We start from the raw sequence: 16,519 nt of genomic DNA, 5'->3' as shown, positions 1-16,519 counted from the left end.
GCAAAGCACAATTAACATATCTTTTCTAAATTCTTTACAACATTAAACACATGAGTATTGTCTATTAAAGTGCTACATTAAACACTGCTAAAGCAGATAAATATGGTAACCCTTTTACCACACTCATTACCCATAAAAAGTTTCTCTCTGAAAAATAAAAAAGTTTCTCTCTGAAAGGTAGTTCATGGCACTATACCATGACTCTGTTTTTGTTTATTTGGTCAATGATTAAGTAAATATTATTGCATAAGATTGATAGGAATAATTATTTTGTGTGTAATAGTAACCTAGGAAATTACTATGATAATTGCTTACATATACCTTTCTTATTTCTAATGAAACAGTAGTATAATAGCTCCACATTTACACTCTGGCTTATGTATTAGAACTATCTGTCCTTTTATCACTGCTGTGAATACCTCAGTTAGCCTCTGAGATAGAGAATATAGGGAAACATTCACAGAGTATTTTTCCTTGGAATGTCACACGCTGAGAATATGACTGAATAGATTGTTCCATCCCATTGCGGTGGTATAAATTGGTCAATTGCGCACTCTCATGCTATTGATTTGGCTAGCATACTGGGTAAGATATCCTGTGGCATAAACTTGGGAGCAGCCTACGCCCCTGAGCAGGTGACACAAAAGAGGTGGTCTCTGGAAATAGAGCAAAATGGCACTTCTGTGGCTGAAGTCATATAAAGTGTACTTGCAATCCTATTTTAAACCAGAGCAAAGCCATACTCTGCCACCTGACTGAATGAAAGCCTAATGAAACTGACCACAGAAAACTTAACCCTAGCTACCTAAATGTAAGTCATGAGCAAACAAAATTAATAATGATGAGTCTTTTTGCTTATAACAGTCATATTCCAGCTAAGGACATATTCCAAGATTCATAGGGATGTGACATAGTAGATGACGGCAGGAAAAGACCTGCACGGTCCAGTCTGTTCAATGTCCATTATTAAAAGATTCGCCTCTTCCAATACACATGCCCATGTAAACAGTTCAGTATCTTTGCTATTAATCTTTTGAATTATGCTACTGTATTAGGTTAGAGTTAAGGGTTTCTTTTGTAGCCTTTATAGTTTATTTTTATGGTTCTTCGCTCCAAATTTTATGTTAATATTTGTCACTTAGAACCAAGAGAGGGAGTGTAATGGTATCAGTTTATTATCAGATACATATATATACACCAATATATTTGTGCAGCTTTTAAATATATATATTTGACACTGCAGCAGAGAGAATAGTTTCATTTCAAGCCCCTCTCTCCCCATCCCTTTTTCTGGGAACTTCTGATAGCAGGGATAGTTAATTACAAACACTTAACAAAGACAAAAGAGAGATATATAACTCTCTCTGCCCTCCCACCTAAAAAGACTGAACAAAAGGTGGGTACCTGGACGCTCATCAGGACATCTCTGAAAACCAAAGACCCAAGAGACCGAAAGTCTGGAGAGCCCATTGAAGACAAAGACTTCAGAGGGGAAACCATAAACAGGACATTTGCTTGTCAAAGGTATACCTGCCCCTCCCATCAACTTTCAGACATGTGCAGAAAGGAAGGACTTATAATGTGGTCATGTGAACAGACTACATTAACCATAATGCCTTGCAAAATATCCAGGACATGCACACACCATGCTTCTCTGCTAACATTATAAAAGGCCTGGAAACAGCCCAGCTCGCTCTCTTGGAACCTGCCTCCTCTTGGGACCTGCTGCTCTCTTTGGGGTCCGCTGATGCCTTGCTCCTGAAACATGTGCTCATCAATCAGCTGGACCACAGCATGCTTGTAACAAGGACTTGTAAGTAACATAACTTTTGATCTAGACCTGCTACTTTGCCTTACTTAAGCACAGATTATCTGTAAAGATCTCTTAAAACCTACCTCTCGTGTGCAATTGTATATTAAATCAACCTTTTTGAAGCTAAAAATACGGTCTCTTTGTATTCTGAGTATATGGTATCTTTTATATATACTTAATTTATTTAATTTATTGCAATTATCACCTTTGGTGATTGGTGGAGAAATTAATATCCTAAAACTTATAAATACAGCATCTGCTCTTAAATTATAAACAATAGCGAGTGCTCTCGAGCTATTTTCCCCAAAATAAATAATTTCTTGTAACACCAGCACAGAATCAAAACTAGCTATTTTAGATTAGTTTATAGGAAAGAGAGGCTTAGAAAGGAGTTAATAGAAAGAGAGAGGCTTAGAAAGTACAGCCAGTGAATGAAAGAACAGCTTTTTTTTTTCCCCCCCTTAACGTTTGTTTCAGGTGAGATACAGAGAAAGAAAAGTTGTTGTTTTTTCAGAACACAGGCAGCACAGCCCCCAATCAAACCAAAACAGCTCTGATAACAGGTCCAAGGCAGCAAAGCTCTGGATCTCACATCCCTTTTCTCTTCTTATTTTTCCTCCCAAAATGTAGCTAAGTAGGCTATGGAATGGGGCTATTGGTGTATTTTACAACATACCAGCTGATCTAGCAGGGCTTGTTTATTTTTTCTTTTCAGCATCTGCTGCAGATGTTCCTCTTTTTGTATCACCAGTCTTCTTTGTGTATTTTCTTGCCGTTCCACTTCTAAAGCTTCTTCTAACTCCTCCTGCTCTCGTGTCTTTTAAAAAAAAAAGGGTTTTTTTCCAATTAATCTCAACATGTAAAATATCTACAGTAGCAATAGTAAATTTAATAAGTAATACTAACCACATTTGATAATATACACTCAACCAATTCCATTTCATACAAATTATCATATCACATCTGTTCAAGATGGTCTGAAGTCAGTCCTCATTTTTGCTGTGATATCTATCTCAAAAGCTTAGGCTTTTAATAGTCCTTAAGTCTATATTCAAAAAGCCACCAAGTGGAAACGTTAACTGGACAACTCTGGTTAATTTCATCTAGATAAACAGCTTGTATCTGCGCAACCTGAATATCTGGTCTTAAGCTAACTGGATAAAGTCAGCTGATTAACTCTAGAGGGTTGACTAACTAACATTAGTTGACAAGCACAGAACAGCAATGCTTATAAGAAAAAGTTAGGCTACACTTTAGAACACTCTCAATGCCCCTGTTTTTAACTGCATAGCATGCGTATGAGATAATAGTACAGGGGGAAGCTGGCAGGTGATCTACGTTAACTGTATCAGCATCTTTTCATTACAGGAACTGCTCAAGAAGGAATCTCTCACCTGTGTATGATAAGTCTGTTAAACAAAAATATTTGAGCACTGTTGAAAGTTAATTTACAATGTGGTGGAGGCAGTCAACTGAAAGAGAAGCCACTGAGGAAGATTCGAAATGGGGCACCTCATCAGGCCATTATCAGCATAGTCTGCCGGTCAAACTGAATAAGAAATTATGTTTGAGAAGTTTTCTGGATGGGCAATTTTACAAGGTTATGGACACATATCATTAATACAGTAGCCATTAAAAGAAAGTTAAGAACTTGAATGATGTGCGGTTTGACTTATAAATGAAGCAGGAAGCAAAAGACTAAGGGCTTTACGGATGAAACAGTTTTTTGGCACTTTAAAGTGTTTATAGACTGTTCATCTTAACTGAGTTCTTCCTTTCATACATATTGAACAATTAATAGAAAACTACAGTTTAGTGATAGTGTTAAGTGTTTTTGAATACAATACACAGAGAGCCATTTTGGGTGTAGCATAGTAGGCTGAGAGAGCACTAAGGTGTACTCTTATGGAGGTCATTTGGAGACCTTGTCAATACAGATGACACAAATACTGCAAAACAGTAGTAGGTGGGCACGGTGTGGGATCGTGACCATCACTAAAACACTAGATAGTAAGTTGTTTCCGCTTGACCGATTGCATACATCTAGCAAACAGACTCCTCAGAACTATAAGAATGTCACAAATAGGTTGAAGCGATCCAAGGGTAGAGGCTAGCAAATCCTTGAGAAATAGAAACTAATTTTGCCAAAACCAATAGGATGCTGGAGAAAAATTACACTTGGCTTCTATAGGAACTTATGAAGGGTCTTTGCAGGGAGAGGCACTGGGGTGGAGGGGGATGCATACAGGAAAGACCAGGTCTAAGGAATCAACAATATATCTGGAGCTAGACAATCTGGGGGCAGTAGAGCAAGTATGCCATTTTCGCTGGTGGAGAAAAGGTCAAGTTGAGGTGTCCTTATTCTTGGAAAATACTAATTGAGAACCAGTGTGTTCAGAAAGTACTCATGGGGTTGAAGGACTGCTGTGTCTGTCTGTTATTTGGTTTTGAAGCCTTGGGATGTAAGCTGCTTGAATTTAAATACGGTTAGCTATGGCAAATTCTCAAATTCCTGCAGCCTCTCAAAAGAGGGGTCAAGAGTCAATCCCTTCTTGGTTTTTTTTTTGTTTTGTTTTTACATAAAGCATTAGAACTTGGTTGCCCATGAGTGGCATAATCAAAAGGGATGTCCAAGTTTTGATGAGGACGTCCTCGCAAAACGTCCCAATGCAGGGGCGTGGAAACTTGTATTATTGAAACAAGATGGACGTCCATCTTTCATTTCGATAACATGGTCAGGGATGTCCAAATCTTGAAATTTTGGTCATCCTTAAGAGATGGTTATCCCTAGACTTGGTCGTTTCTGATTTTCGGCGATAATGGAAACCAAGGACGTCCATCTCAGAAACGACAAAATGCAAGCCCACTGGTCATGGGAGGAGCCAGCATTTCTAGTGTACTGGTCCCCCTGACACCAACTGGGCACCCTAGGGGACAATGCAGTGGACTTCATAAATTGCTCCCAGGAACACAGCTCCCTTACCTTGTGTGCTGAGCCCCCCAAAACCCACTACCCACAATTGTACACCACTACCATAGCCCTTATGGGTGAAGGGGACACCTAGATGTGGGTACAGCGGGTTTCTGATGGGTTTTGGAGGGCTCGCTGTTTCCTCCACAAACGTAACAGGTGGGGGGGCTGGGCCTGGGTCCGCCTGCCTGAAGTGCACTGCACTCACTAAACTGCTTCATGGACCTGCATACTGCTGTCATGGACCCGAGTATGACATCTGAGGCTGGCATAGAGGCTGGCAAAAAATATTTTTAAAGATATTTTTTGAGGGTGGGAGGGGGTTAGTGACCACTAGGGGAGTAACAGGAGGTCATCCCCAATTCGCTCCGGTGGTCATCTAGTCATTTCAGGCACCTTTTTGTGCCTTGGTCATGAGAAAAACACGACTAGGTAAAGTCATCCAAGTGCTCGTCAGGGATGTCCTAGTGTTAGGCACGCCCAAGTCCCGCCTTCGCTACGCTCCCTTGAACTTTGGCCGTCCCTGCGATGGCAAGCAGTTAGGGACGTCCAAAATCAGCTTTCAATTACACCGATTTGGATGACCCTGGGAGAAGGACGTCGATCTTCCGATTTATGTCGAAAGATGGGCGTCCTTCTCTTTTGAAAATGAGCCCACATGTGTATCAGCACCACCATATCTTAAAGAATGTGGAAGAATACACTGAGGGCATAATAAACTGCCCTGAGCTCCAAGCAGTTAACCTAGAGAGACCTCTCAGAATTTGACCAACTTCCTTGTGAGTTATGAGCATTTGAGCTCCCCAGCTTAGAGTTAATGCATCTGTATTCAGAACTGATACTGGCTCCATACAAAAGGAATTCCCACAGCAAGGATGGCTGTAGAGGTCCACCACTGGCTGTAGTGAGGTAGTAGATAAGAGATGAGAGAAGCTGAGATCATTGATTCCACCAGAATTTTAAGTCTCATTGAGGGTTTTTATACACGGATACCACATGGACAGCTGCAGTCACGTGACCCACATCTGAAGATAAACACTAGCTGTAATTTTGAGCATTGCTTGCAAGGCATGGACATGAGAAATGATGGCCTGCATTCTGTTTTTCAGCAGAAAGGCCACTGATAGATTTGTGTCCAAGATAGCACCTATAAAGGAAATGGTATTCATTGGTTTTAAAGACAACTTCTGAAAGTTGATCAGAGACTCTAGTAGCTACTACTACTACTTATCATTTCTATAGCGCTACTAAATATATGCAGTGCTGTACACTAAACATGTAAGAGAGAGTCCCTGCTCAACAGAGCTTCCAATCTAATCATGACAGATAAACAGGACAAATAAGGGATATGGGAATTACTTAACGTGGGAATGATAAATCAGACATGGGTACCAAACAAGCGAATAGGAGTTAAAAGCTGTCTCAAAAAGGTGGGCTTTTAGCCAAGATTTGAAGATGGCCAGAGATGGAGTTTGACTTACTAACTCAGGAAGTCTATTCCAGGCATATGGTGCAGCAAGATAAAAGGAACAGAGTCAGGAGTTGGCAGCGGAGAAGGGTACAGATAAGAGAGATTTACCTGATGAATGGAGTTCTATAGGCTTCCTTGCTAGAACTAAGGCTTGTGCTTCTGAAGAGACCACAAAGAGAGAGCTGTCATGATTTGGGAATACCAGATAAGCCCAGTGGTGGAGATAGGCCACTACTGCTACCAGGCTTTTCATGAAGACCCTGAGTGACATGTACAGGCAAAAAGGAAGCACTTTCTACTGGAAGGGTCATGTTCTATGTATGGTACCCAAATTTGTGTGTGCGCCCAAGAGGTGCACGCAAATTATCTGCTTAATGAGCTCAATGATATCAATAATTAGGGCTAACAATCAATTATTGATGTTAATTGGCATTCATTAATATTTGTGAGTGCATCTGGCTGTACACTATTCAATAAAACAGTGTGCCTAACTCCCATATCGCGCATCTTAAAAGGGGGCATGGCCATGGGAGGTGCATACGCGTGTCAGGGGTGTTCTGAAAATATGGATCAGTGCACCTAACTTGGGTGCCAGCATTTACACCAGGTTCCAGCAGGTATAAATCTGGCGCCTAAAGTTAGGTGCGAGATCCACGCTTAAGTGCTATTCTATAAAGGGCACATGCCTTTACAGAATAGCGCTTAGTACCAATTTTTTCTGGCATCTAATTTTGAGTGCCATTTATAGAATCTGGCCCAAGTAATCAGTAAGGATACATAATCTGGATTTCTATCCTGTAGATGGGATGGACTGAAATGTGCATGCAGGCATTTTTGCATCCACTTGCAAAGCCAATCTCACTATTTTAAAAATGGTAAAATGGAAAAGTGTTCACTTCAAATTTCTCTTTGCAAAGGAAAAGATTGAAGTCTCTGAGGTTCAGAACACGATGCAACCCTTCTGACTTGTTCAGAATCAGAAAATATTTGTAACAGAAACCCTGACACCTCTGTATGGAGGGACAGGATCTGTGGCATTGAAACTGCAGCAGAAAAGAAAGGTAAAATTATGTATAATCATACCTGATAATTTTCTTTCCATTAATCATAGCTGATCAATCCATAGACTGGTGGGTTGTGTCATCTACCAGCAGGTGGAGATATGAGAGCAAACTTTTGCCTCCCTATATGTGGTCATGTGCTGCCGGAAACTCCTCAGTATGTCGATATCAAAGCTCCATCCGCAGGACTCAGCACTTAGAGAATTACACCCACGAAGGGACACTCTGCCCAGCTCACCACCGCCGAAACGGGGGAGGGGAATTAACCCAGCTCATCCCCACACAAGTGGGGGGAGGGGAATCCGTCCAGCTCATCCCCGCGGAGCGGGGGAGGGGACACCACCACCCGCCGATGCGGGGGGATCTGGCTTATCCTGCAACCGCAACGCGGGAGGAGCTGACTGACCCTAACACCGCCGAAGCGGGAGGGGTAACAAAGCTGCCCTACAGCCGCACGAAGCGGGAGGGAGTGCCGGCAGAATTTATGTCTCAATCCCAGCCCCGTAAAACGGAGGGGAGAGGAATGCAGCAGCTCACTGTAACACAAACTCGTCTCAACTCTTGAAGAATCCAAGTGAAAGAAGAACTTGACACGAAGTCCTCCTGAAGTAACTGAAGGCTAAACTTGAAACCTAAAATTCAAACCAGAATATAACAGTACAGATATCTGGAGGGGCTATGGATTGATCAGCTATGATTAATGGAAAGAAAATTATCAGGTATGATTATACATAATTTTACCCTTCCATATCATCAAGCTGATCAATCCATAGACTGGTGGGATGTACCGAAGCTAGTACTCACCCAGGGCGGGACATAGAAATACCCTGACCTCAACACTGAAGCTCCAAAACCGGGCCTCCGCCCGTGCAGCCACAGTCAAACGGTAATGCTTGGAGAATGTATGAGCCGAAGCCCACGTTGCCGCCTTGCATATCTCTTCCAAGGAGACGGATCCCGCCTCTTGCCATCGAGGCCGCCTGAGCTCTCGTGGAGTGAGCCTTCAGCTGGATAGGCGGCACTTCCTCCGCCGGCCACATAAGCCGCTGCAATGGCTTCCTTGACCCATCTTGCCACTGTAGGCTTAGCAGCCTGCAGACCCTTACGAGGACCTGCCAAACAGGACAAACAGATGATTCCGATTCCGGAAATCATGGGCACTTCCAAGTATCTGATGATGACTCGTCTCACATCCAGATATTCAAGAGCGGAGTACTCCTCTGGGTAGTCCTCCCTACGAAAGGAAGGGAGACAGAGCTGCTGATTAACATAGAAGCGAGAACCAAACCTTGGGCAGGAAAGGCAGGCACTGTGCGAATAGTCACTCCTGCCTCAGTGAACTGCAGAAAAGGCTCTCGACATGAGAGCGCCTGGAGCTCGGAACTCTTCTGGCTGAAGTGATAGCCACCAAAAAGACTGCTTTCAACGTCAGGTCTTTCAGAGATGCCTCGACAAGGGTTCCAAAGGCGGCTTCTGCAATGCTCTTAGCACCAGGTTGAGATTCCACGCAGGCACCACTGAGTGCAGAGGAGGGGCGCAGGTGATTAACTCCCTTGCGGATAAGCGCACCACATCTGGCTGCGAAGCCAGGGAAGCACCCTTCAGGCGGCACCCTGAAGCAAGCCAGAGCCGCTACCCTGGACTTTAAGGGAACTGAGCGACAGGCCTTTCTCCAGACCTTTCTTGCAGGAACGCCAACACTGAAGAAATTGGAGCAGTGAAGGGAGAAAGTGAGCCTGCTTCACACCATGCTGCAAAGATACGCCAAACCCTGGCGTAAGCAGTAGAAGTAGAGCGCTTCCTCGCTCTCCAGGCATAGTGGCGATGACCTTGTCTGAGAAGCCCTTCTTCCTCAGACGCTGCCGCTCAATAGCCAGGCCGTAAGACCAAAGGGAGAGGGATCCTCCATCACCACGGGACCCTGATGTAACAGGCCCTGCTCCACTGACAGCCGCAGAGGATCGTCGACTGAGAGCCTGAACAAGTTCCGCATACCTAGGGACGTCTGGGCCAATCCGGACCCCACCAGATTACCCTGCCGGGATGCTTTGCCACCCGGTCTAGCACCCTGCCCAACATGGGCCAGGGCGGGAACACATAGAGGAGCTCTTGTGTCGGCCACTGTTGGAGAAGAGCATCTACTCCCAGGGATCGGGGGTCCCGTCCTCTGCTGAAAAAGCGCGGCACTTGGCCATTGGCCGATGACGCCATCAGATCTAGGCTCGGCTGGCCCCAGCGCTTCGTGATGTCCAAGAACGCCTGAGCAGATAGTTGCCACTCTCCGGGCTCCAAGGTATGGCGACTGAGAAAGTCCGCCTTGACATTCATGACTCCGGCAATGTGGGCCGCTGAAAGCTGCTCCGGGTTCGCTTCCGCCCACTGGCAAAGACTCATAGCCTCCTGGCTAGAGGGGCGCTCTTGGTACCTCCCTGGCGGTTGATATAGGCCACAGCCGTGGCATTGTCCGACCGGACCCGTACAGGCTTCAACACCAGTACCGGGATGAACTCCAATAACACCAACCGAATGGCTCTGAGTTCCAGGAGGTTGATAGACCACTTGCCTCTGCAGGAGACTAGAGCCCCTGCGCTGTCCTTCCCAAGCAGTGGGCTTCCCAGCCCATCAAAGAGGCGTCTGTCGTGACGACAATCCACTCCGGGGTCACCAGAGGCAATCCTGCAGACAACTTGTCTGTCTGCGTCCACCAGCTGAGCGCCTTGCGCACTGCTGGGTCCACGGGAAGGCGCACAGCATAATCCTCCGACATCGGAGTCCAGCGCAGCAGCAGAGATAGCTGTAGTGGTCTCATATGAGCCCTGGCCCAGGGCACTACTTCCATCGTGGCCGTCATAGAGCCCAACAGCTGCACGTAGTCCCAAGCCCGAATAGGAGAGGCTACTAGGAACTAGTCCACCTGAGCCTGAAGCTTGACAATCCGATTGTCTGGCAGGAACACTCTGCCCACTTGGGTGTCGAATCGAACTCCCAGATACACCAGGGACTGAGTCGGGCGCAGCTGGCTCTTCTTCCAGTTGATGATCCATCCCAGGGAGCTCAAAAGAGCAACTACCCGGTCCATAGCTTTGCCGCACTCTGCATAAGAGGGGGCTCGGATCAACCAGTCGTCCAGATAAGGATGGACTTGTACTCCTTCCTTTAGCAGGAAGGCCGCTATGACCCCCATTACTTTGGAAAAGGTCCGCGGAGCAGTAGCCAACCCGAAAGGGAGGGCTCTGAACTGGAAGTGTCGTCTCAGGACTGTAAAACGCAGAAAGCGTTGGAGAGGAGGCCAGATGGGAATATGCAGGTACGCTTCCTTGATGTCCAAGGAAGCCAAGAACTCTCCTGCCTTCACTGCCGCTATAACAGAGCGGAGAGTCTCCATGCGAAAGTGCCTCACTTTCCAGGCCCGATTGACCCCTTGAGGTCGAGGATAGGCCGGACAGAACCTCCTTTCTTTGGAACCACAAAGTAAATGGAGTAACGTCCCTTGCCAATCTGATTTTTTTTTTTTTTTTTGGCACCGGAACGACAGCACCCAGGCGGATCAGGTTGTCCAAGGTCTGCTGCACTACCACAGCTTGATCGGAGACTTGCAGGAGAGAGTACAAACCCGTCTCTTAAGGGTTGGCCAGAACTCTAGCTTGTAGCCGTCTCTGATGACTTCCAGCACCCACGCGTCTGAAGTTATAGTGGTCCACTCGCCCAGAAACGAGGACAGCCGTCCTCCAATCTGCACTGGGGCGTGGACCAAGGCCCCGTCATTGGATACGAGACCCTGGGGAGGACCGGAGGGAGCACCTCCGGGACGGCGGTCTCTGCGAAAGGAATGCTGCTTGGGGGAGAAATTCCTCTTGAAGGAAGAGGGGGCAGAGGAACCCGACTTGCCCGGGCGGTACCGATGGGCTTCCCTGCAACCGTCCTCTGGAGGTATCGGGACGAGTACTAACCCGAGCCCTGACCTCTGGTAATTTCTTGCCCTTAGACGTGCCGAGATCGGTCACGATTTTGTCCAGCTCGACCCCAAAGAGCAGCTTGCCTTTAAAAGGCAATCTAGCCAGGCGGGATTTAGAGGCGTGGTCAGCAGACCAATGTTTCAGCCAAAGCCACCGCCGCGCAGAGACTGTCTGAGCCATGCCTTTAGCTGAGGCTCTCCAGACATCATACAGCAAGTCTGCCAAATAGGCTAAGCCCGATTCCAGGGCCGGCCAATCAGCCCTCAAGGAATGATCCGAGGGGGAAGCCCGCTGCACCATAGTCAGGCACGCCCTGGCCACATAGGAGCCGCAAACTGAGGCCTGCAAACTTAAAGCAGCTGCCTCAAAGGACGACCTTAAGGCCGCCTCCAATCTTCTGTCTTGGGCGTCCTTTAGGGCCGTGCCACCTTCCACCGGCAACGCCGTTTTCTTAGTCACCGCAGTGATTAAAGAATCCACGGTAGGCCACAGATAGGCCTCACGTTCACTCACAGCCAAAGGATAGAGGCGGGACATAGCCCTAGCCACTTTAAGGCTCGTTTCCGGGACATCCCATTGAGCCGCAATTAAGGTGTGCATGGCATCATGCACGTGGAAGGTTCTAGGCGGGCGCTTCGTCCCCAGCATAATGGCAGAGCCAACAGGGGCTGAGGGAGAGACGTCCTCCGGAGAGGAAATCTTCAAAGTGTCCATGGCCTGTAACAACAGGTTGGGCAAATCCTCTGGGCTAAAAAGCCGCGCTGCAGAGGGGTCATCCGCTCCATCCGAGCGGGGATCTATCTCCTCCAAGGAATCCGCAAAGGATCGTTGGGAGACCTCAGACACGCTGCCCTCATCTACATCGGAGGAGACAAAAGTCCTCCAAGGCCTGGAAATCAACCCGAGGGCGTTTACCTCTGGGAACCTCAACCTCTTTATCAGAAGAGGGAGCAGGGGCAGCGTATTGCATGAGGAAAGCCTGATGCAGCAGCAAAACAAACTCGGGGGAGAAACCCCCCCTGCACTTCCGCAGCCTGGGCAACAGCCCTAGACGCACTCTCAACCGGCGCTCGCAATAGCGGGGGAGAGACATGCTGCGCATCCAAAATGGCGTCCGGCGCGAAACTCCGTGAAGGAGCCGCGCGGGAAGAACGGCGCTTAACTTTAGCCGCTTTTGTGCCGTCGCCCAAATTAAGGGCGTTCATGGCAATAATGTCTCCAACCTCAAGGGCGGCCCCGAAGAAGCCGTCCGAGCCGCGTGGCCGGCCAAGATGGCGGAGGAGAGGAGCGGGGGATGGGCGTTTATGGCGGGAAAAAACCGCCACGCCGGAGGAACGACCGGGACATTCATCGGTCACTAAACTATCACCCATCAAGGGCGAATCAGGTTGTAAAACCCCCGCATCCCCTCTAGAAGCGCTCCAGCAATCCGGGGAGCGACCCTTTGCGCCCTCGCCCTCCGACGCCATTGCCACGAGGAGAAGAATCGGGGAACCCCCTGCCCGCTATAAAAAGGTAAAATTACCTGCTTGCCGCTCCGAGCTGTAACGAACTGGTGTCCCAGTGAGTAGCTGCAATGAACGTTTAAAGAAACGTCGAATTAAACGCCTTAAAGACGTTTAAAATTTTTTTTTTTTTTTTTTTTTTTTAAACGGAGCCAGCGGGAGGGGGGAGAAAAGGAGGGACCTGGCACCACCAGGTTTGCACTTGCTCAAAAGAGCCCTCAACCCCAGGCCTCAACAAAACCTAAGGATTAGGCTTGGAGGCCTAGCCAGAGCTGCTGCTGTGTGTGACCACCACCTGCTGAGATAGAGAACATACTGAGGAGTTTCCGGCAGCACATGACCACATATAGGGAGGCAAAAGTTTGCTCTCTATCTCCACCTGCTGGTAGATGGACACAACCCACCAGTCTATGGATTGATCAGCTTGATGATATGGAACTGCCTTTTGCTAGATGCTGATAATTAGGGAGGTGGGTCCATGCAAAGGTCAATCTGGGGGCTGCTTGAGAAGCCTGAGGCAGTAACCCTTTTGGGATTATACACAGAACCCAGAAACCTGTGAAGATGGTCTGTGAAGAACCCAACTCCTACAGGAACAGCAGGGTAAGTATTCTGGAACAGTTGTGCCTGTTAACAGAAAGGACAGTCAAAACTGCTACTTCGCTGGAGCAGGCATCAGATGCTTAGGTAGAGCACTCTGTCTTTGAGGAATGAGACACTGATTTTGTGGTGTTGAAGAATCATTGCAGTTCTGATTAAAAGACAATATCTGCTTGACAATAGAGAGGAGGAGAGTAGAACGGCCAACAGATTCTGCACAGTGGTGCAATGTAGAGCCCAGCCAAAACAGAAGATGAAAACGAAACTGGTCCATATGATTGCTGCCTTCTACTTAAGAAGAATCTTGGGCATTATTCCATTGCACATGGCAAAAAAGATCTCTAGTTTTCCAAGTTTATGAGAAGAAAAATTTAGAACAGGTAAATCTGTCCTTTCAAATATGTTCACAATATCAGCCAGGGTGAAATTAACAAATTACTTTTTCCACTTAAAATTTGCAACACATTTTAATCTAGTAATCCTCTGGTGAGGTAAACCCAAATTAAATTTGCACACTATCAGTTTTTAGAGGGATGCCCTTTCAGGATTTCAACATACTTGAAATTCAACTCATCTGCTTGCTACAACCATGATACATACTCTGCATGTAAAAATGGAATAGTAACGAGTCAGACTGGTTTGTCCACGACAATGCAGACACCACTGCAAGCTGAATGCCTATTTTGAGAAGAAAGCCAACACCAAATCTTATATGACTAGGGAACACAAACTATCACCCCCCACCCACCCACCCAAAACATAAATCACAGAAAAATGAGGCTGAAATGGAACACACATTAAGCAAAAAAAACAAACAAAAACATCCCAAACTAATAGTTTTCCAAATAATAAACGCACTGGGGGCTAGATTCTATATAAGGTGTCTAAAAACAAAACAACAACAACAAAAAATAATACTCAGCGCTATTCTATAAACCGCTCTTAGCACTTATGCCCAGGGATCACACCTAACTTTAGGTCAGATGCGGAGCCAGGTTGACAGCGCGGAGGGGGGGGGGGGGGGAGCGAAAGCAGCGTGAGAGCGGACTTCTGCCAGCGCACATTTTCAATGCAACACACTGAGAAAAAAATAGGCGCCAGCAGAACTCCATTTGGGGGAGCAGCCACTCCCCTGGTGCCCCCCCCCCCCCCAGCTACACCACTGCTTTAGGTACCAACTGAAACGTGGTGCAAATCCTTGTGCCTAAATTAGGCACATATCCCCTTTATTCTATAACTGTGTGTGTAAATTGTAGGAATGCCATCAATCTGCCCATGACCCTCCCATTTCTGCACCCTCACTTTTCGGACTGAAGTGTAAAAGTTAGGCATATATCCGGCACCTAAATTTACATGCATTAACTGCTAATTAAATCTACTTAGCACTAATAATTGTTTATTAGGATGCCAATTATCAGTGCTAATTGGCTCATTATTCAATTAAGTTAAACCAAAGTGCTCTTGTCAAAAGTATACAGCAAAGACCAAGCCACTGCCCTGTAAATTTCAACTGGCGATACTGCTTGAGTTTCCACCCAGGAAGTTGCCTACTTCTACAGTCTGTGTCCCAAAATTGGCAAGGAAAAACAGAGATTAAGTATACAGGTGTTTAATCATGAAGATGTGGAACCTATGCAGAACGCTAGGTTCAACTCTGGCCACCTTTTTGGGCAGATGGGATGGGCAGTGCAGGTACATAAGAACCTAAGAATAGCTATACTGGGGTAGACCGATGGTCCATATAGCCCAGTATCCTGCTTCCAGCAGTGACCACTCCAGATCACACGTACCTGGCAGAATCTCAAATAGTAGAAAGGATTCCATACTACCGATCCCAGGGACAGCAGTGGCTTTCCCCATTTCTATGTCAATAGAAGACTACATACTTTTCCTCCAGGAACTTCTCCAAACCTTTTTTAAACCCACTGTTACCACTTCCTCTGGTAATGTTGAGTGAAAAAATATTTCCTCCTATTCGTTTTAAAAGTATTACCATGTAACTTCATTGAGGTCTTTATCTGCCGACAATTGCTATGTTATTATGCTACTATGCATCCGCAAAGTATTGTCAGCTTAAAAATTCCAGCTACTCCTGAAAAGATACTTCCTGTTCCAAGCCCCCATTGCATAGCTATAATGAAATCCAGAAAACATGCTCTAATTTACACAAATCTTGATACAATAAAGGCTATCATATATATCTGCTGGAAGACGGTAAGAAAGGGCAAAGATAATGGATTAAGAAAACATACTAAAGCAGATGGCTCAAAGTGTATTCAGAGTTGTGTTAAGTTTTTACTTTTTGAGAAAAATTGTAGGTATAGTTTATATCACCAGCTATGTTCCACTGCATACACGTCTGCTCTACTTTTCAACATGGAAAGTTTTCACTGTATGATCTGGATTTATGGCTGGCTCCTGTTTGTGATTCAACAACCTTTTGACCCATATAAGTTTTAACCATGGACTTCAACAAGTAAATGACTGTGCACTTGAAAAGAATGTTTATTCAGGTGGAACTTTAATGGAGTCACACAGGAGCAGTTTACAATGAGTGCTGTTTTAGTGGGCAATTGCTACTGGGCCACAAGGAAGATAAGTGTGAAATTGATACTGAAAATGTATTCATTTTGAACTGTGTCTTGAAAATTGTGTCAGTACATAGAATATCGAATACACTCACTCTGCATACTTTTGCAACTTCAGGGAAAACTACTAGCAAAAAGCCAAAAGGCAATGTTTTCTGGAATCTGTACAACAAACTCATCTGCAGCATATTTTCACAGTTGTGAAAATGAAAGCAGAAGAAACAAGTGAATTTAAAACAAAAGAAAGCATATACGATTTGAAAATCAAAGAACACCCCCCTCAGGGCAGTTTAATGGAGAGCCAACCCTAAATATTTTGCCTACACTGAACACTGTCATGTATAAAAGTGCTTCCAGAGCATTTGCTATTTATTATCAAATCCGCAACCAAAAAACATAGTTGGGGGCACTTACTAATGATTAGCATGTGTTAGTGCCATTATCACATGTTATCTGCCACAGAGGCCATATGATGCCCTTCAACAAATAATGGACAATAGCAGTATCAACACACACTATGTTAGTAAATGACCCCAACTATATTTCAATTTCGC

The 16,519-nt window shown here is 45.7% G+C and overlaps 1 protein-coding gene across 2 annotated transcripts in view; it reads right to left on the bottom strand.

Moving 5' to 3' along the window:
• MNAT1 (MNAT1 component of CDK activating kinase) overlaps positions 1–16,519 on the bottom strand; it is a 375,378-nt gene that overhangs the window by 223,257 nt on the left and 135,602 nt on the right. For both annotated transcript variants that reach the window (XM_030214363.1, XM_030214362.1), the window contains exon 5: positions 2,490–2,630. In XM_030214363.1, the coding sequence (XP_030070223.1) occupies positions 2,490–2,630 (141 nt within the window). The remainder of the gene's footprint in view (positions 1–2,489; positions 2,631–16,519) is intronic.

Source organism: Microcaecilia unicolor, chromosome 9 (assembly GCF_901765095.1).
Source record: "Microcaecilia unicolor chromosome 9, aMicUni1.1, whole genome shotgun sequence".
Classification (NCBI taxonomy): Eukaryota; Metazoa; Chordata; class Amphibia; order Gymnophiona; family Siphonopidae; genus Microcaecilia; species Microcaecilia unicolor.
Note: the sequence above shows the minus strand (reverse complement) of the source record. Positions and strands in the feature narration are given on the sequence as shown.